Source organism: Pogona vitticeps, chromosome 3, assembly GCF_051106095.1.
Source record: "Pogona vitticeps strain Pit_001003342236 chromosome 3, PviZW2.1, whole genome shotgun sequence".
Taxonomy (NCBI): Eukaryota; Metazoa; Chordata; class Lepidosauria; order Squamata; family Agamidae; genus Pogona; species Pogona vitticeps.
This window is the reverse complement of record NC_135785.1, coordinates 38853285-38875186: the sequence shown is the minus strand read 5'-3', so window position 1 is coordinate 38875186 and position 21902 is coordinate 38853285. Positions and strand designations below refer to the sequence as shown.

At 38.9% G+C, this 21902-nt stretch overlaps 1 protein-coding gene across 6 annotated transcripts in view; it reads left to right on the top strand.

Annotated features, from left to right (window-relative positions):
- PXYLP1 (2-phosphoxylose phosphatase 1) overlaps positions 1 to 21902 on the top strand; it is a 106601-nt gene that overhangs the window by 53020 nt on the left and 31679 nt on the right. For 5 of the 6 annotated variants that reach the window (XM_078389217.1, XM_072995964.2, XM_020793163.3 and 2 more), the window contains exon 3: positions 21140 to 21301. In XM_078389217.1, coding sequence (XP_078245343.1) covers positions 21140 to 21301 — 162 coding nt within the window. Of the gene's footprint in view, positions 1 to 19876; positions 20110 to 21139; positions 21302 to 21902 lie in introns of those variants that run through there. The other variant, XM_072995963.2, reaches the window with a different exon arrangement.

Here is a 21902-nt window from a genome sequence, read left to right as displayed (position 1 = left end):
AATCTCAAAAATGAGAGAATGATTTCAATACGAATCCAGGGCAGATCTTTCAACATCAGAGTAATCCAAATATATGCATCAACCATTCAGCATCACAGTAATCCAAATTTAAGCACCAACACTGATGCAGAAGAGCTGAAATTGACCAATTCTATGAAGACTTACAACACCTTCTAGAACTGACACCAAAAAAAGATGTTCTTCTCATTAATAGAAACAGAAGACATGAAGAAGAGGTGGCAAAAATACACAGAGGAATAATACCAGAAAGATTTGGATGTCCCGGACAACCCAGATAGTGTGGCTGCTGACCTTGAGCCAGACATCCTGGAGAGTGAAGTCAAGTGGGCCTTAAAAAGCATGGCTAACAACAAGGCCAGTGGAGATGAGAGCATTCCAGTTGAACTATTTAAAATATTAAAAGATGATGCTATTAAGGTTCTACACTCAATATGCCAGCAACTTTGGAAAACTCAGCAGTGGCCAGAGGATTGGAAAAGATCAGTCTACATCCCAATCCCAAAGAAGGGCAGCGCCAAAGAATGCACCAAGTACCATACAATTGCACTCATTTCACATGCTAACAAGGTTATGCTCAAAATCCTCCAAGGTAGGCTTCAGCAGTATGTGGACTGAGCACTCCCAGAAGTACAACGTTGATTTTCGAAGGGGCAGAGGAACGAGAGACCAAATTGCTAAGATGTGCTGGATTATGGAGAAGGCAAGAGAGTTCCAGAAAAACATCTACTTCTGCTTCATTGACTATGCAAAGGCCTTTCACTGTGTGGAGCACAGCAAACTATGGCAAGTTCTTAAAGAAATGGGAGTGCCTGACCACTTTATCTATCTCCTGAGAAATCTATATGTGGGATAGGAAGCAACATTTAGAACTGGATATGGAACAACTGATTAGTTCAAAATTCGGAAAGGAATACAACAAGGCTGTATATTGTCTCCCTGCTTATTTAATGTATACAGTATGCAGAATACATCATGCAAAAGGCAGGACTGGATGAATCCCAAACCGGAATTAAGACTGCGGAAAGAAATAACAACAACCTCAGATATGCAGACGATACCACTCTGATGGCAGAAAGTGAGGAAGAATTAAGGAACCTCTTAATGAGGGTGAAAGAGGAGAGTGCAAAAAATTGTCTGAAGCTCAACATCAAAAGAACTGAGATGATGGCCACTGGTCCTATCACCTTCTGGCAAATAGAAGGGGAAGATATGGAGGCAGTGACAGATTTTACTTTCTTGGGCTCCATGATCACTCCAGATGGTGACAGCAGCCATGAAATTAAAAGACGCCTGCTTCTTGGGAGGAAAGCGATGACAAACCTTGATAGCATCTTTAAAAGCAGAGACATCACCTTGCCAAAAAAGTCCGCATAGTCAAAGCTATGGTTTTTCCTGTCGTGATGTATGGAAGTGAGAGCTGGACCATAAAGAAAGCTGACTACCGAAGAATTTATGCTTTTGAATTGTGGTGCTGGCGGAGACTCTTGAGAGTCCCCTGGACTGCAAAGAGAACAAACCTATCCATTCTGAAGGAAATCAACCTGGAGTGCTCACTGGAAGGACAGATCCTGAAACTGAGGCTCCAGTACTTTGGCTATCTCATGAGCAGAAAAGTCTCCCTGGAAAGGACCCTGATGTTAGGAAAGTGTGAAGGCAAGAGGAGAAGGCGACAACAGAGGACGAGAAGTTGACCAAACTCCGGGAGGCAGTGGAAGACAGGAGGCCTGGCGTGCTCTGGTCCACGGGGTCACGAAGAGTCGGACACAACTTAACAACTAAACAACAACATACTGTTGAATTATATTGGGAAATGTTCCACAACTTTTAGTCTATAATAGGAATGATTTCAGTAATATCTTAAGTAAAAGAAACATTTTGATGATTATAAATGTTTTGAAGCAGGTTGAAGACAAGAGAAACTGCAAATATTTATATTGGAACCTACAGTAGGTGTAAATTTCTCTGTTTATACTTCTAATATAGCAGTGTTCCCCAAGTTTGTTGCATTAGAAATCTTTATAGCACATTGCAGCAAGAGCAGGTTGACCCTCTGTCAGACATAAGCTATGTATGGTATACGTAAGTTATGGATAACTAGTTTCAGGAATATTACCCTATAGCTTGCTGAAACACTGGAAATCATTGCTGGTATGATCTGTCAGATTTGTCTGTTTTATCCAAATGATTAAATGTCCTAGTTTCTCAGTTTATGTACTGTAAAATATATCTATATGAACTGTGAACAAATAGTCTAATATTTAGAAATAATTATGTTACGTTAAGAAATCTCACCTGTTCCTTACCTGACATTTTTGGATAAATGAAAATTCTGCTTTTGGGATCCTGTTACCTATAGACCTTACCTTATCTGGTTGCAGATTATGCTTGCTTTTCTTCAGTACATTAAATAATAAATATATACAATCCTGTTACATATTGGTTTAATGGTCTGAAGTAAAAGAAAATATTTCTAAGGAGCATATTGTGGAAAATGAGCATAAAATTCTCAGTTTTATAAATGACGTAGATGAATGCACTGTTGAAGTATTTCAGTGATACAGAAAGAAACATGGCTGTGTGAGAATGAACATGTTCCAATGTTCTAAGTTCGTTAACGTGTCTGGCATCCTTCAGCAAATTTACTTTTGCACTGGATTAAAGAATGAGTGGCTCAAATACTGTTGCCCACCTCCTTGTGCACAAAGGGGAAGACAACAGCAGTGGCAAATTGCTGCTCATTAAAGGCTTCCTGTGGCAGTTTCAGAGTGCATGTAGCTCATATACAGTGTGTGCCAGGATTTCAGCCAATATATTGATGTACAGAGGGCCAACTTGTTAAATTAGATTCCTGGGGATGAGGATGTTTTTTTTTAAAACCACCATGTATACAGATACATTTTATAGATGGTTACCATGTATAAGAGCCAGTGTGGTATAGCAGAGAGTATGTAGGACTTGAAGTCAGGAGACCTGATTTCACATCCTTGCTCAGCCATGAAAACTCAAGTAGATATGGCAGTAGTTTGTTGGGCTGTTTGCTTTTTACTTTATCACTGAACATTGATTTTTAGATATTTCTCATTATTTATTTCATTGACTTTACTGAGGACCCTTTCTAGATCATCTAAATTGTCAGTTAATAATATTTTACTGTCTTCATATGTTATTGGTAACTTCTCCATTGGCAATAATGCTGTAATTTGAATTAGCAAGTGCTCTAAACATATTCTTGGAATACAAATTGAAAAGCAGTGGTTGTAGTCCTTTGTGTATTTCTATGTCTCCTATCATCTCATCTTCAACTTTCATTGCAGCTTTTTGTTGCCAGTATAGGTTGTTAGTTACATGCATGTCTCTTGAACCAACCAATAACTCTATCGGCTTGTCATGTTGAACTATGCCAACAGGTTTGTTATCGTAAATAAGACAGCATTAGTATCCACATTCATGTCATGACTTTAATACTTCTGAGAAAACATAATTGGTGCTCAGTCCAGATTTCTTTATTTCTAATCCATACTGACATCTAGTACCACAAATTCTATTGATCTGTTAACTTTCAAAGAGCTTTTCAGTGTAGTCACTGCACACTTTGATTTTATAGAAGAATTATTATGTCCATCTCTAGTGGGCATTATTGGTGGGTGTTTTTTTTTTAACTTTTAACTTCACTGAAAGCCTGATCTCCTGCTACACCAATGGCGTAACTTTTGAAGGCAAATTGCTCCAAGTTCAGAAATAACTATAGATATTATCAGTTACATGACTCACTAGCCAATAGATAATGGCTGAAATCCTCTTCATTGTAGTGTAATGTTATGCCAGTGGTATCTTGCCAGATGTTATGCACAAGGAACCTCCATTGTGCAATTGATGTGTGATTCCTGTCGCAATTGTTGACTATGTGGCAGTACTTCATGAATAGGACTTTTGCTATTGGTGCCACAGTTTTCATTGCACATGTGGAACACTACAGAATGATTTCAGCCACTGTCTATGGTGATTTTTTAACTTGAGGCGGTTTTACTTCAAACGTTACGCTGTTTGTATTACACAAGCATAGCTGGGAAGGGACTTCGGGCCTCCTCCTTGAAATGTTGCCATGTAGATAAAAGGACAGTGTACAAATATGTATATAATGTGATTAAGAGATACAGAGCTTCACTGTAAGTTTCAAGCAATGTAAATAGTACCTTGTTTACTTCATTTATTTATTATATGTGAATAACACATATTAGTTGAAACTCCATGTACCATTCATAAAATAGACACTTAGTAACAGGTTAACACCATTGGTATTTAAACTAGTATTTATAAGTTGGCATTCTCTTAAGCAATATCCAAAGTAACTTACAAAACTGCAACAATTAGGCCAAACAAGTATCTAGAAATTGCGGAAGATAACTGAAACACAGATAAAATAACAGTTGGCACTATAAAAACCACTAAAAGCCCCTGTCAACAGAAAGTGCCTGACCTGTTCTTTTTAAATACAGAAACATAGATGTTTCCCTCAAGTTTTGAAAAAAGTGCCATCCATGGTTAGGGTGTCATCACTGAAATAGTTGCTTCCCCCCCATTTATGTCAGTTATGTCAGGGCATAAACATAGGTGCAGAGACATTAATAAACTGGGTTGGGTCCAGGTCTGTGTACTCGTGAATCAACAAGTCACAGAATATGTATAATCATTAGTAAGTATTACAAGTGATTTTGTCTTTTTTTATCGGTGTTGCATGTTACTTGCTTGATTACCCAAACCATTAAAAAAAACTACAACATGATGAGATGATGAATGAATGGATATAAGATCAGTTATTTTTCCTCTGAAGGGCAACCCCTCCCCACCATATTTCCTCTGTGGCTAGGCAAATTTTGTTGCAATGTTCTAGGATTTCTCTCTCTCTCTTGATACTTTTTGTCTGCTTTGGTGCTTACACTGGCAGAATGGCTGATACTAGCATATGCCTATATGTCAGTGCCATCCTTTCTGCATGCTGGCTTCTGTAGGAGTTTTGCATAATGATTCTTTGTGGTGGTGGAAATTAGCTGAGAAAGTTTTAATTTATTCTTCTGTTTTACTTTTTTAATCATTTTTTTTCCTTTTTAATGTTTCCTATTTTGTTTGGGATTAAGGTTTGCAGAACCTATTCACTTTTAACTCTATTTTCAGAATCTAGCAAAATTGCCCATTTTTAAAATTAATAAGCTAGTTCTCAGATTAATAGGCATGTGTCTGTTTTTTTATTTTTCTATAGAAGTGCAGTGAGTAAGGATTGTAAAGGACTCCTTAACATCATCAGGTCCTTTCATGAGGAAATGAAGGGCGCTGTAGTTTTTGGTGGCTCTGACATCTGAAGCACAGTGAAACAGGGCTGTGTCCTTGAGCCGACTCTGTTTGTGATATTTTTGCTGTCATGCTGAAGCACACTTTTGGAACTGCAACAGAAGGTGTCTATCTCCACACTAGATCGGATGGAAAGCCCTTTAATCTCTCTAGATTGAGAGCAAAGACTCAAGTCCAGCTGAAATGCAGGCAGGACTTCCTCTTCGCCGATGATGCAGCTGTTGTTGCCCATTCTGCTGAAGAGCTCCAACAATTTACGAATCATTTTAGTAAGACCTGCCAAGATTTTGGATTAACAATCATCCTGAAGAAAACACAAGTCATGGGCCAGGGCGTAGACTCACCTCCCTTTATTTCCATCTCTACACAAGAACTGGAGGTTGTTCATGATTTTGTGTACCTTGGCTCAACTATCTCAGACACTCTCTCTAGATGTCAAGCTGGATAAATGTATTGGCAAAGCAGCTACCATGTTCTCTAGACTCACAAAGAGAGTATTGCTTAATAAAAAGCTGATGGCATATACCAAGATCCAGGTCTATAGAGCCTGTGTCCTGAGTATACTCTTGTACTGCAGTGAGTCCTGGACCCTTTGCGCACGGCAAGAGATGAAGCTGAACACATTCCATATGTGTTGTCTCCAATGTATTTTTGGTATCACCTGGCAGGACAAAGTTCCAAATAAAGTAGTCCTAGAATGAGCTGGAATTTTTAGCATGTATACATTACTGAAACAGCGACATCTATGTTGGCTCGAGCATGTTGTGAGAATAGCTGATGGTTGGATTCCAAAAGATCTCCTGTATGGAGATTTAATGCAGGGAAATTACCCCAGAGGAGACCACAGCTGCGATACAAGGATATCTGCAAGTGGGATTTGAAGGCCTTAGGAATGGACCTCAACAGATGGGAAACATTGGCATCTGAGTGTTCAGCCTGGATGCAGGCGGTACAGCATGGCCTCTCCCAATTTGAAGAGACACTTGTTCAGCAGGCTGAGGTAAAGAGGCAGTCCCAAAACCAGCAAAATGAGGGAGCTGGGCAGGGGACAGATTGTCTTTGTCTTCAGTGTGGAAGGGATTGTCACTCTCGAATTGGCCTTCTCAGCCACACTAGACACTGTTCCAAGACTTCTATTCAGAGCACGTTACCATAGTATCTTGAGACTGAAGGATGCCTACTGCAATGGGTAAGGGAGTGTAAAAGGTCTGTAACGAAGTAATAGGTCATTTACATGATGTGTTGCTTTCTTGTTTCTGACAAGTGTAGCTCCAATCTAGCAATTTATGTCCGTGTTGGCTTTCTTGTAAAGATTCTTGTGAGTGAAAATCTGTAAGCAATTCCAAATGAATCATTTACAGACCATACTCAAATATGACCTGTGAACTATAGCTGTCTAACATTTCCACTCATGAGACAATCTACAAATAAAGTGTGTTGATTGAATTCTAGCAAAATATTTTCAGCTGAATGCACCTTTGATTAGCATTTCTAATTGAAATACATGTGCTCCAGGAGTCATTCTCCAGATGCACTGGTTATATGAAACTAGCTCTCTCTCTCTCTGTGTGTGTGTGTGTGTGTGTGTGTTTGTGTGTGCGTGCGTGCGTGCGTGCATGTGTGCTAGAGGTGACTGGAGAGACATCAGCATTGCAGTAGTGCCAGCAGACAATAGGTATGGCGATTGTGGACTGCTGAAAGCACCACTAAGATACATGCAGCTTATTTTCATGCAGAGAATGCGGAATTGTAAATTGGCAACTATGTACAGTATTGTTAAGTCAACACTTAACATAAGTCACATTGACCGAGGACTTGAGCGTACAGTAGCTGCAATAGACAATTTAGTATTAAAAGATTACTCTCCTAGTGTCTGTTGATTCGCTCCTACAACTGTCTTTAATATAAAGCACAACATACGCTTGAGGCCTCTGTGTGTAAGCTGGGAGACATACTTTTATAAAAAGTTACTATTTTTATTAAAATATTTTAAAACCCACCCTTCATTGTTGTAGATAAAATGAATCAAGTTATCTTAAAATCACAGTGGCATTTCATTTCATCTGTTTAGAGAGACTTTATTTGGGCATGTCCCAACATGATAGAAACTCCTCGTCAGCACACATATTAATAGTGATATTAAATCTATGTATACCAGTCCTCTTGTAACACCCATGCATATGAACAAGGTAGCAGCAGGTTCAAGGAAGCCCTAAGACTTACAGAAACATCCCTATCTTGAAACAAACAGCAAGCCTGTTTAGGAGAGGAAAAGCAGCAGCCATGGGGTGTGACCATTGGTAGAGATGAAAGATGTGGGGTGGGAATGGGAGGACTAAAATCCTCAACAGGGACTAAAATCCTCAACAGGGAGTAGGTTCTAAATCTACTGCTGACATCTAGATTTTCTTCTTTTCGTAGATATTTTGTACACTCTCTCCATAAGCATGTCCTTGTAGGAAAGATGTGAAAGCATACCTACTTTCATCTTGTACTGAGGTTTTAACTTTCCTTTGCCCCACAAATACGTCATGTTCTCTGTGTCTGCCTTTCTTCTGCTTGACTTATTCAGTTTCTGAATTCATTCACTTATGGCATACTAGCACATGTTGCATCAAAGCCTGCAAGTAGCAACAATCCATTTTATGTGTATGTCTCAGAATATTCACATATCTTTTGAATTGTTGAAAATGTATTATAAGAAGTATTTCAACACCAATAGTTTTCAGTATGATTTTTGTGAACTTACTGTTTAGGAATGAAAGAAAGCTCTGAAGTGTTAGACATCTGCCCTGGTTTTGGTTTTTAAGAGGACTGAGAAAATTTTGACCTTGTGTTTATCAAACCTCTATGAGACATTCATAGGAAAAGTAAATGGAACATTTTTAGTAATTAACAAATGAAAAGTCAGTGGTGTATAAAAGAGAGGGCACAAGGCATTCAGTATTTAATCCCTTTTAAAAATTGGATGCAAGACCAGCATCTTCTGTGTTAGCCAGTTGTGAGGATTAATTGGTCTATGTTCCCAAGAAATTCCAAGCAAAGACTTATATTTGATACTAAGATTGAACTAGGCATGAGAAAAAGTGGCCAAATTCCTGTTGCTTATCATGGTGAATCACACTTCATTGAATCAGTAGGGATTTGGTGAGTCACCTCCACTGTAAATTCCATTGATTCAAATGGGCTTACTTTAATTCCAGTTTACTTTAGCAAAGTAAATTGCAGTTAGAATAGGCCTATTTGAATAACAGGAATTTATGGAGTAGTTGACTTGCCACATCTCCTTGATTTAATGGACGTCCTCTAGTGCAATTTACTGTGCAAAGCAACAGGATTATGGTAACTGTATCCATATAATCTTTTCTGAGAAAAATTGTAAATTGCATCCAAGAGTTCTTGAAGCATGGGATCTCAATTTTCTGGGATTCCATAAACTTCTGTATAGTTTGCTTAGGTTAATTCTTTGTCTGCCAGTGCATGTCTAACAGATAACTGTTAGGGGGGAAATGAAATTCTCAAGCTACGTTTGTCTTTCCAGAAATGCATACTTTTTAACAACAGTATATGGAGATGTGAAATAATAGACTCACTCATTGTTGTATTCCAGTCTTGTCTGAAGTTGTTAAAGGTCCCTCCCCACTTCGGCATTTATTTCAGTAGCACTTATTCCTTAAAAGGGGCAATTCTAGCTATTGTCCCTCTGCAGCTTTGTGTAGAAAAAGCCAAGTCTTCATTCTTTATATAAGACACTAAACGTGTGGATGAATACAGGATTATTGGGGATAATAAGAACAAGCAGATTGTGCAGAGTATGTATTAAAAGTATAACAAGCATAGCTGCAAATTTTGGGAGGATAAAAATCTCAAGATTGAATTGACTCTTTCTAAATAGTGGTTTGAATTACAATTCAATTTGATTAAATTGGATTCACCCTGATGGAAACAAACTTACAGGGGTGTAGTAAAGGTACAGACAGTCTTGCGAGAAAAAAACCACATGAGGCAGGCCAGAAACTCAACCACTAGGGCCCAGGCCTTCTTCACAGTGACACCTACACTTTGGGACCAGCTCCTGGTGGAGCTGCATCTGGCTCCCTCCCTTTTAACATTCAAAACGATTCTGAATACTTTTCTTCATAAAGAAACCTTTCTGTGCAATCCAGCCTGACTTTATACCTTATGTCCTGTTCCCGCATTTAGAAAATATGCCTCTTCTACTTTTAGTGGTATTTCTTTTTATTTGATTCGGGAGTTATTTTAATGTTAATTTTATTCTGGATAATTTATTACATTGTTAACCATCCAGACTACTGTAGTGCTATTCACTAATGGGTTGTATGTATGTATGTACGTATGCACGTATGCACGTATTATTTATTTATTATTATTTAAATTTATATCCCACACCATCTGGCAACCAGGCCACTCTGGATACATGAATGAATAAACAAACAGACAATACTCTTTCATTAATCATGCTGAAAAAAAAATCAACTTTTTTCTTTAATATTGGTGCATGGCCTGAAGAAGTGGATTTGAATCAGGACAGCTTGCAAATCATTTGTTTTTTGTTTTAGTGGTCTAATACAGGTATCACCTCACCTGCATTTGCATTCTGTAAGGACAAAATGACTGCTTTTGGGTTTTTTTTTTTTAAAAATATATAGAGGAGACCAGGAAAAGCTGCCATTCTACACACAAACTAGAGAGACATAATGGCCTCTTAAAATCAGCTAAGCAAGACTGCAAACTGAATAGAGCATCTGCTTACAGTATACACTAGGTATCATTTTTATTTTGCTTTGATTGGCTTCTCTAACCTGGTGGATACACAGATTCTGACCTTAGTCTTCCTTTGGGCTGCCACATTTCATGCCCCCTTCCTCCATCCAAACAAGCACTTTGAATTTCATTGGGTGCATGTGTGCGCAGGGGTGGGGGAAGGATACATGCGAATTGCTTTGATAGTCCTTTTTCTGAAAATTTGAGTGTAAAAGTCTAGCCTAGTGTAACCAGGAGTGTAACCACACTGCCCCACAGGTGGCTGGCAACCAGAGTTTGAACTCGTCCTAAGAAGTATACCTGGCAGATTTCTGCCATGAATTTTTGGGAGTCTCATTTATAAAAGATTTGTTTCTGAAATATTGCTTCATGGCCTGAACAAGTGGATTTAGCGTTTTATTGGTATATTAAAGGTCTTATTTCACCTGCATTCATACTATTTTAAAGATTAATCATGATGATCAAGACTCACGCAGAAAAATATTTGCAAAACATCTGCTGGAACAGTTGATGATTAAAGGTACATTGTTTCTATTATGGTTTGTTCAAACTCTGAAAGTAAAAAGCATGTTTTCTCGAAGGCTTTCACGGCCAGGATCTGATGGTTGTTGTGGGTTTTTCGGGCTCTTTGGCCGTGTTCTGATGGTTGTTCTTCCTGATGTTTCACCAGTCTCTGTGGCCTGCATCTTCAGGGGACTGGAGTAGGAACTCTGTCCATGCTCTGTTGTTGTTTGTTGGATATTTGAGTATTTATAGCTGTGGGAACAGCTTTTTCCCTTTTCAGGAGATAGGGTGATCAGTGGTTTTTTTTGTTGAGATAAGGGGGGGGAGAGATTATCAGTCACTGTGATTGATGGGTGTCGTTAGCTGCTTTTTTGGGGGCAATGATCCTGGTTCTTGTGCCTGGGTAGAGTTCGTTGACCTTCTGCAGCCTGTATTATTCAGTATTGGAAGTCAGGCCTTGCTTAGTTTGAGGCCTTCTTTTTTGTTGAAGTTCTGTTGATGTTTATGGATTTCAATGGCTTCCCTGTGCAGTCTAACATAATGATTGCTGGTGTTGTCCAGTACTTCAGTATTTTGAAATAGAATTTCACGTCCAGCTTGTTTTAGGGCATGTTCAGCTACTGCTGATTTTTCTAGTTGTTTTAGTCTGCAGTGTCTCTCATATTCTCTTTTTAAAAATAGCGAAAACGGAACATCGCTAAGCGAAACAGGGGAGCTAAAACTGTCAGTTTTTGTGTAGGTACCGTTCTGTGTGGGTGGGTTTTCTGTAGACCTTGTGTCCCAATAGGAGATCAGTTTTCCGTATCCTGTAGACCAGTGGTTCTTAACGTGGGCGATAATGCCCCCCAGGGGGCGATTTCATTTTTCAGGGGGGTGGTAGAACGAAAAGGGGCGGCGTGGGGGCGCTGGAGCAGAAGGGGGGCAGTAGGGGGGCTCTGGAGCAAGCCACACCTGTGAAGATGGCTGCAACCTTTTTACAGTGTGCATGAATATATATTTTCCTCCGATTTTAATTTAGTTTCAGAGTTTTTGTCTTGAAATTTTTAGTTCCTGCATTTGTTTTTTATGCCCTTTTTATATTTCTTTTTGCGTCTTAAAATTCACTTGCAACTAAATCATTAAATGTTACTTTTGGGGGGCATTTCATTTTCTTGGAATTGAATTTTGTTTTCAGGGGTCATTGGATTTAAGTGTCTTAAATAAATAAATAAATAAATAAATAAATAAATAAATAAATAAATAAATAAATAAATAAAAGATATCATCACCACGGGGAGGGGGGTGATGAGAACTTCCTCAAAGGCTCCAGGGGGCGTTTCTTTCAAAAAGGTTAAGAACCACTGCTGTAGACCATCTTGACTCCTGCCATTGATATTGTCAAAATTAAGGTTGCCCTTTGCTTTGTAAACCTTGGGATTTTCCCCCCTCTGCTGACAATGCAAGCACATGTCGAGCAATATTGGGCCATTTCCTGGCTTTTTGAATTATGGGTGCAAGAGCACATTATCCCACATTCATAAACCAGAGGTTTTTTGTTTGAAGAATTAAGTCTTTCCTATGTTTTTCTTGTTTCACCTATCACAATGTTTCACTGTTTGGAAAAATATGTCTAATTTTCCTTTAACATGCACAGCTGCTCTTTTTCCCCTCTAATCCCTGACTATTTACCATTTTGTCCAATGTTAGCATCTATACATCCAAAATTCCCTCTCAAACCTATCCTTTAAGAATAGCTAACTAAGCAATTTAAGAACAGTAAAAAGTCATAGCATCTGCTTGTTCTAAAGCAGAGGTGAGTGTAAATAATTTCTTAAGACAAAGGGTCTATAGACTTCACAAAAGACTGAGATATTAAACACAAATTTGTTCTCTAGTAAGTATGTTATCTTTTGTATTTGTTTTTGAAATTCAAATGTTGGGTGAAGAAAATCTTTTGCTTCAGTTCCATTAGCATCTTGCTTTAAAATTTGGCTCTGCTAAGCTAGTAATGACACTAACCAGTCCTTTGGAAGTTTAACAAGAAATGAATGTTGAATTGATTCAATTTTTATCCTCTTGTGTTATAGCATTCCAGTCACCTCCATTCCCAGTAAATCAGTATTATGTAGAGTTGCTATTAAACCCATAAAATAAGACAGCTGTGGTGAGATAGACTATAACTTACCCTTAAGGGTCTTTCTTTCAGAGTTTTATTTTCCTTTTCCAAATATAATTAGGAGCCAGTCTTCTATAGTTACATTTTAGATAAACAGGCAAGAACTGCAGAATTTATAATTTAGTAGTGTGTGCTGGAGTGTATCTGTCTTCCTTATGTTCTCCAAATGCCTAATGATAGCCTCAGAGATTCTTAAGAAAGCAATGTACATTGTAAAAGCAATCACCCTGTTCTCTCTTATCAGTCTAATCTTCTTCACTGGTACACGTGGATGCTGCTAATGTGTTTCCAAAGGAGAACTAAAATGATGGAATCTAGCTGTGGCTGTTGATAACTTTTATCTTTAGACCCCCGGGCAAATGTTTATTGAGGTAATTAAAAGAAGATGCTTGGAAAGTACTTCATTGCTCCCTGTACTGCACGTTGAGCTTACTTGTTTCTTCCATAAGACATGTTTGTGGGGTGAAGATAGTAATTTCCTCGGCTGCCTGGCTATTTTATGTGAACCAGATGTTTACATGAAGGATAAGAATATCATTTTGACTTTGATGTTTGAAAAAAAACCTTAGTGGAAAATGCTATGTGTGTACAGTTGTAGCAGGATGAACATTCTGGTACACTGATGTAAGAAATAGCTGTAAGTAAATTCTGCTTGTTAAGGAAAGAAGAACACAGTATCTGTACTATGTATTATCTTTCCCGTTTCCATAAAAAGCAAAAGGTCTGCCAAATTTCATTGAATGTTGTGAAAAGCCGCCTAGAGTGGACTGGTAGTCCAGATAGGCGGGGTATGAATCAAATAAATAAATAAATAAATAAAATCATGAGACCTTTGTCTTCATGCTTTTCTTTGTTCTTCCTCGTTGTCAGCTATTTGGCGTTGCTTCTGTAGCTGTGCCAGCCAAGCAGTGCTTCTTTGCTACAACTTGTGTCTGTATTTTGATTACTGAGTGAAAAGTTGCCTTTGATATAAACCCTCACTACTCTTCTCCTTCTGGTTTTGCATAGCCTGAGTAGACATGGGGGTTGTTCACTATTTCCTCATTGCTAAATAACTTCATAAAATTTATACTTAAAAATAAATAAATAAATAATGAGATTTTTATTCAGAAGCAAACAGTAGCAATTTACATAGGAAATGCAGGTAAGTGGAAGAAAGGGAAATACAAATTTGTGAGTATTTAAAATGAGGAGTAAAACAATATTTTTGTATGGTTTAAACACACACACACCCTTAAAATACTGTCCTATGTCCAAAACTCAAGATAAGCTGATTTCATAGGCTCCACACAACACACGTTCTCAACAACTTCTTTTTCCTCTCAACTCCAGGGCAGACTGACTCCCATAATCTCTCCTTGACCAACTGCCACGTCACATGAAAGTTTCCCCCATTCCAAACATAAAAACCAACCAACTTGCAACTGCACCAGTTGTTCTAATACCTATTTGCATGTACACTAGTGCATACTTGTACCACATAAACACCACAAACAGAGAGACATCTAGGCAGACTGGGGAGAATCTCCATAGTATATTTGGGAATAAGTGGAAAAGATAATTTTGGGGTTCTCTCAAAAGTCACCCATTTTTTAATTGTTTAAATATTTGACATGCAGTTCTCTCTCTTATGTCTGAGGAAGTTGACATGTGCATGAAAGCTCACATTAAAATGGAGCAGTTAGTTTTTAAGGTGCCAAAACATTTTTCTTCTTTATTTTCTATTTTTCTTTTGTTTTTTGCCTGATATGCTAGCACAGACTAACAGAGTTACCTCTTTTAAAACCATTTTTTTTAATTGTAGACCATTCAAACAGGGCTTTTTGCAGGCAGAAATGTAGCTGGTTTTCTTTCCTACTCTTGTTTTATTCCCTGTAGCTAGGGCAGGATATAAAACCAAATTAAAACACACACACAGACACACACAATTTGTCCCCCAGCAGTATTTTGCACTAGCACATGACTCAACCAGGGATTCTGGGTTTGCAGTAAGCAATTGAATACATTCAGTTGAACCTTTACTGGTTGACTCATTTAGTCCTGATTGTATTTTCTGAATACAGTACCTAAAATCCTTCTATGGCACTAGAACGAGCTGGAATTTTTAGCATGTATACATTACCAAAACAGTGACATCTACGTTGGCTTAGACATGTTGTGAGAATGGCTCATGGTCGGATTCCAAAAGATCTCCTGTATGGAGAATTAGTGCAGGGAAAGCGCCCCAGAGGGAGACCACAGCTGTGATACAAGGATATCTGCAAGTGAGATTTGAAGGCCTTAGGAATGGACTTCAACAGATGGGAAACCTTGACATCTGAGCATTCAGCCTGGAGGGAGGCAGTGCCATGGCCTTTGAAGAGATGCTAGTTCAGCAGGCTGAGACAAAGATGCAGTCCCAGAAGCAGCAAAATCAGGGAGCTGGACAGGGGACAGATTGTATTTGTACTCATTGTGGAAGGGATTGTCACTCTTGAATTGGCCTTCTCTGCCACACTAGATGCTGCTCCAAGTCCTCCATACGGAGCACGTTATCATAGTCTCTCCAGACCGAAGGATCCTTAATCTAAATCTAAGGCACATATTTAACAAATACAATATTTTCCTTCATAATTCCTGCATTTTCATTTCAAGATTCTGGTTTTCTCTTAGCGCTGTGATATATGCATCTCAGAAGTGCTACACTCAATATGCCAGTAAGTTTGGAAAACTCAGCAGTGGCCAGAGGACTGGAAGAGATCAGTCTACATCCCAATCCAAAAGAAGGGCAGTGCCAAAGAATGCTCCAACTACTGTACAATTGCACTCATTTCACACACTAGCAAGGTTATGCTCAAAATCCTACAAGGTAGGCTTCAGCAGTATGTGGACCGAGAACTCCCAGAAGTACATGTTGGATTTCGAAGGGGCAGAGGAACTAGAGATCAAATTGCTAATATGCGCTGGATTATGGAGAAAACCAGAGAGTTCCAGAAAAACATCTACTTGTGCTTCCTTCACTATGCAAAAGCCTTTGACTGTGTGGAGCACAGCAAACTATGGCAAGTTTTTAAAGAAATGGGAGTGCCTGACCACCTTATCTATCTCCTGAAAAATCTATATGTGGGACAGGAAGCAATAGTTAGAACTGGATATGGAACAACTGATTGGTTCAAAATTGGGAAAGGAGTACAACAAGGCTGTATATTGTCTCCCTGCTTATTTAACTTATATGCAGAATACCTCATGAGAAACACTGGACTGGACGAATCCCAAGCTGGAAGAAATATCAACAACCTGAGATATGAAGACGATACCACTCTGATGGCAGAAAGTGAGGAGAAATTAAAGAACCTCTTAATGAGGGTGAAAGAGGAGAGCACAAAAAATAGTCTGAAGCTCAACATTAAAAAAAAAACCAAGATCATGACCACTGGTCCCATCACCTCCTGGCACATAGAAGGGGAAGATATGGAGGCAGTGTCAGATTTCACATTCTTTGGCTCCATGATCACTGCAGATGGAGACAGCAGCCACGAAATTCAAAAACGCCTGCTTCTTGGGAGGAAAGTGATGACAAACCTAGACAGCATCTTAAAAAGCAGAGACATCACCTTGCCAACAAAGCTAAGCATAGTCAAAGCTATGGTTTTTCCAGTAGTGATGTGTGGAAGCAAGAGCTGGACCATAAAGGTGGCTGACCACAGAATAATTGATGCCTTTGAATTGTGGTGCTGGAGGAGACTCTCGAGAGTCCCTGGACTGCAAAGAGAACAAACCTATCCATTTTGAAGTAAATCAACCCTGAGTGCTCACTGGAAGGACAGATCCTGATGCTGAGGCTTCAATACTTTGGCCATCTCATGAGAAGAGAAGACTCCCTGGAAAAGACCCTGATGTTGGGAAAGTGTGATGGCAAGAGGAGAAGGGGACGACCGAGGATGAGATGGTTGGACAGTGTTACTGAAGCTACCAACATGAATTTTACCCAACTCCGGAAAGCAGTGGAAGACAGGAGGGCCTGGCGTGCTCTGGCCCATGGGGTCATGAAGAGTCAGACACAACTTAACTACTAAACAACAACATATGCATCTCATACTAAGAAGTGTAACCATATTTTTTAAACGTGAAAGTTGCTTAATACTGTGAACACTGATTGACTAGAGCAGTGGTGTCCAACCTTGGCCCTCCAGATGTTCTTAGACGACAGCTCCCAGAAGCCTTCACCACCACCTCTGCTGGCCAGGATTTCTGGGAGCTGAAGTCCAAAAACATCTGGAGGGCCAAGGTTGGACACCACTGGACTAGAGCTCACTTTGTCAAATGCAGGTATTTACATAAGTTGGCAGGTATCTACATCAGGGGTATTTGCATGAGTCCTGTCTGTTCAATGGAGTATGAAGGAGGCTTTCTGTTGCCTGGCAATTAGCTTTTCCCTGCTGACCAGTACAGAGGGTGATGAAAAAAAAGTTTCAACACTTCCTCTTTTCCAAGTGCAAATACGTTCACCTTTAAAATGCTTTAGGACTTTTAATCTTCTTCAGGAAAAACAAAAAGACTACCCTTTTAGATCTTTTCACAACTCAACAGGGCATCTGTATTTTTAAGCAAGTGAAAGTGTCTCTATTAGTCTGTGTTCCAACAGCCAGTCGTCTTTTGCCATTATTATAGCAGAAAGTGAAAAACCAAGTTGTCTTTATGAAAGTGGTGCTGATGCTGTGCATCATCTGCAGAAAAAAATCATCTAGATAGGTGTGCAGTCCTCTTGGCATTTAGGTCCACATTCCCACATAGAAAAATTATTAGTTATTGATATTGCTTGGGAAGGGGTAGATCCAGAGCAAAACAGGGCAAGGCCACCTATTCTCTTTCTCACCCAGCTACCTGTCACCTCCACATACTGATCTTCCATTCATCTTATTTATCAGTCTTACAGTCATTCACCTATACTGTATCTCAAATTGCTAACCTTTGGTGGGGAAGAGGCTGTTTCTTTGTAATCTCTTTCACCCTGGTGGTTAGCGAGTGTGTTTTTGGTAGAGGCTTCAGACTGCCTGGTAAGGTGTTGCTTTCTGCTTTTTAAAAACTGTCTGTTCTGGGTGGGTTTTGCAGCATGCTTTTAGCCTGGGGGGGTTATGTTTTTGTGCTGTGATGGGTCTTGCAGTCTTTGTTTTTTTGTGGGTTTTTTTTCACATTTCCAATGGGTCTTGCAGGGTTTGTTTGCTTTTTTGTTTTTATTTTTTCCCATTTCCGATGGGTCTTTCAGGGTTTGTTTGAGTTTTCTGGGTCCCCCCCATTTCTGATGGGTTTTGCAGGGTTTGTTTGATTTTTTGCATTTCTGATTAGTCTTGCAGGGTTTGTTTGCTTTTTTGGGGTTCCCCCCCATTTCCAATGGGTCTTTCAGGATTTGCTTCCTTTTTGGGTTTTTCTCCCCCATTTCCAATGCGTCTTTTAGAGTTTGTTTGCTTTTTGATTTTCTTTTTTGCCATTTCTGATGAGTCTTGCAGGTTTTTTTTTTTTGGCTTTTTGAAGTTCCTTTTTTGCATTTCCGATGGGTCTTGCAGGGTTTGTTTGCTTTTTGGGTTTTTTCCCTTCAGCCGGAACAGATTTATCACATTTCCAATGGGTCTTGCAGTGGGTTTTGAGGGGGGGGGGTGTTTGATTTTTTTTCCCTGTCGGAACTAATTAATCACATTTCAGTGCATTTTCTATGGGAAATGGTGCTTCAACGTATGTCCATTTCGAGTTACGACCCTCTTCTGGAATGGATTAAGTTCGCAAGTTGAGGCACCACTGTATAATTATTATAACTATGCAGTGTTAACATGTGTTATGGTAGGTGATGCCAGCATGCAATCTGGAAACTGCCTGGGGCCCTTCAAGGCTGTTTTTGTGGCATATAGTTTTCTCCCCACTGACATAATTTTCCACAGAAAAGATCATTTTATGCCCCTGGGAGCCTCCAGGATTAATGAGTGTGCAATAAAACTAGCTCTGTGCCTTTACAATCCCTCTGTCCCTTTACAATCCCTCAAATGCACAAAAATGAAACCAGAAGAAGACTCTGGTAACATCTAGTTATGATTTCTTTGCATCGTCTCTCCCCACTTTTCAGGACTAGTATGCTCTTGGAGACTCCTGGGAGCAGAAAACTGGCAAATAGTTCCTTTAAAATTGCCCACTCCTGAGCTATAATGTCTAATATCTTTCTAATGGACAATGTGCCTCCCATGTATATTTAAACTGTAGGGTTATCCAGGTAATATTCTCCAGAATTCCTTTTCAGTTTTGAAATATTAGCATAATTTTAGGCTGTAGTCCAAATGCACAGATTCCACAAATGAAAAATAATCATACTCCTTTGGGATCACTACAGTATGTGTATTCAGAGTATTGGATAGGGACATGGGGGTGCAGGCCTCAGGCCTCACTGACACATGAAATTCAGGAAGTGACCTTAAACCAGTCACTGTGACTCAGCCTGACCACTCTCACTGGGTTGTCGTGGGGATGAAGTGGAGAAAGACAGCCATGTGTGCCAATTTAAGCTCACTGGCAGAAAAATGGGATATCAGTGTAGCTAATAAATAACCAATAAAAAGAAACATTTACCAACCATAAAACTGTACGATATACTGACCTTCCTCTAACATTTAATGTAAAATATGTTCACCAGTCATAAGACTATAATTCTAGAAGTAAGTCAAGGACAGCAGAAATCCTTAAATTGGCCAAAACAGATGGCAATAATCCCTGTTGCACATTCCCAGGACTGTATGCAGCCTACTGTTTAATCCATGTGCACCTTATCTGTCTCTTCCAGGCTGTTTGTTTATTTTTTTTGTATAACTGCCATTGGGTTTCCTTCACAATTCTGCGTTTTTATCCTTCTTTTACAGCACATTTCTGGCTTTTACTTTGTTCCTCTGCTTATCAATACATAGTGTAAATATCCCTTACACATTTTTGAAAAATGACAGCTGTCTTCCCAATTTTGGAGAGCTTTTTTTGTGAAAACAGGGATACTGTATTTAACTTTCAGCAGGACCTAGTGTGTACATATTAAGTTTTATGCTGATGAAATTTTGCCACGTAACAGAATTGCTGTGCAAATTCCAGTGTCAGTGAACATGCTTTTAAGTAGTTTGGTTGCATGGAACTGAAAGAACCTTCTGTATTTTAAAGTTAGCATTCGGGGGTGGGGTGGGGAGTTCAAGTCAAGATGGCCACTCTCGTTACATATTTTTCTAGTAATACACAGAATTTTAGAGGAAAAGGAAAAAGAGAAAGAGATTTGCTTTCCTTTCTTCTAATTTTGGGTAAGTATTTATTCTGCTTTAGGAATATGGTTTAACAACAGCACATTTCTTTGTTGCATGCTATCTCATTCTGCTAGCATCACTTTCTGTTCTGGTAACTATACTGTAAACAAATGAAAAAATGGATCTTCACATATTCGTATACTGAGAATATATCATTGATCTAGCTTTGATCAGGTTTCTTGACCCTACCTCTTTTTACAGAAGGGATTTTTATTTTATGCTGATATTCTCTCTATTGTAGTGTCTGTTGAAAAATATCACTATTTAATATTAAAAGTACTCATTTTTTAATGTAACATTTTCAGAATATACAACATATCTGTTAGTACTTGTTACTTATAGTAAGGTAAGATGCCATGGTGATAAAGAAAGATACTGAATATTTCTTTGAAACACATAGTGATTGATATTCATCATTGAAAACAGTAACTTAAACATTTTACCAGTGAGGAAAATAATTTTGGGGACCAGGGTATGGCTGGGGGGGGGGGATTCTGCATGTCTCATTTTTTTTTCATATTGCTTCTGACCTTTTCTGTATTACATATTTTACTGGGAATGTCAATTTTTTGTTTTTGTTTCAGAGTGACTTTTCTGGGATGAAGAGGATTAAACATATTGATGGGATAGATATCTTGAGCAGTTAGAAGTTGAGATTAATCAAAAGAGTGTGCTTTCTATGTAGAACTGGTTTCAGAAAGCAATCACACACCCAAGTTAGCAAGTGGTCCCATCTGTTAAGCTTTTCATTAAGATCTTGTGATTGTAAGGCACTAAGGATTTTTACTTAAAATTCCTTGTATTCAACATTGCTCTTTGATTAAATACATTGATAAATGAACTAGCGATTTAAATAGCTTGAACTATTGAAGTTGACAAGTTGAACCAGTGATTTAAATGCTCATCAGGACTTTGTCTCTGCTTCACTTGCATTTATTTATGTGTTATGAGTTAGGCAAATGAATTACATGACATCAAAATAATCCAGCAATACCAATCTGCTATAAATGTTGCTTTCACCCCCCAGTACATTTGATCCCTGTTAACCCGGTTAAAGAAAATGATCTGAATGCCAAGAATCGAAAGAGAATAATGCCAAATCCACTGACAGAGCCACCTGCCATCGATCCCATTTATGAAGCCCTGTTTTATTGTAATATTCCCACCATACCAGAACGCAGTATGGAAGGTACGTGTTGATACTGTATTGAATCTACTGTTTTATTTCTGCATACTTTTTAAATTGCAGCTATTCCTATGCAAAGAGCTGTCTGACAATGACCAAGTAGAAGGAAGCTGCAACAGCAATTTAAATCAAAGTATGAAATATAAAACTTATCTTTTCATCCTTGATTTTAACAACCCGAGTCAGGTACATTCATCTCTTGTGTAATAGATCAGGGGTTCATCTTCTCTGATACCATGTTTCCATGGCTAGATGCTTAGGCAATGTGAAAAGCAGGCATGAAAGCAACAGTCCTCCCCCGCTAAGTTGTGTGGGCAACTATACTGCCCCTGCCCTTCACCCTAGAGGTTCTGCATTTAGCTATGATCATTGATAGCAGTTGATTAAAAAATGTGCTGCATGAATTAGAAACTAGAATTAAAATATGCTGCTCATATACCACCCTATAATGCTTAGAGTTCTCTGAGCGGTTTACAGTTAATTGCTTCCCTGGTGAGCTGGGTTCTCAGTTTATTGACCCTGGAAAGACAGAAGGCTGAATCAGCCTTGAGCCAGTTTCCTATGCCATCAGGATCAAACAGAGGTTGTGAGCAGAGTTTTCACT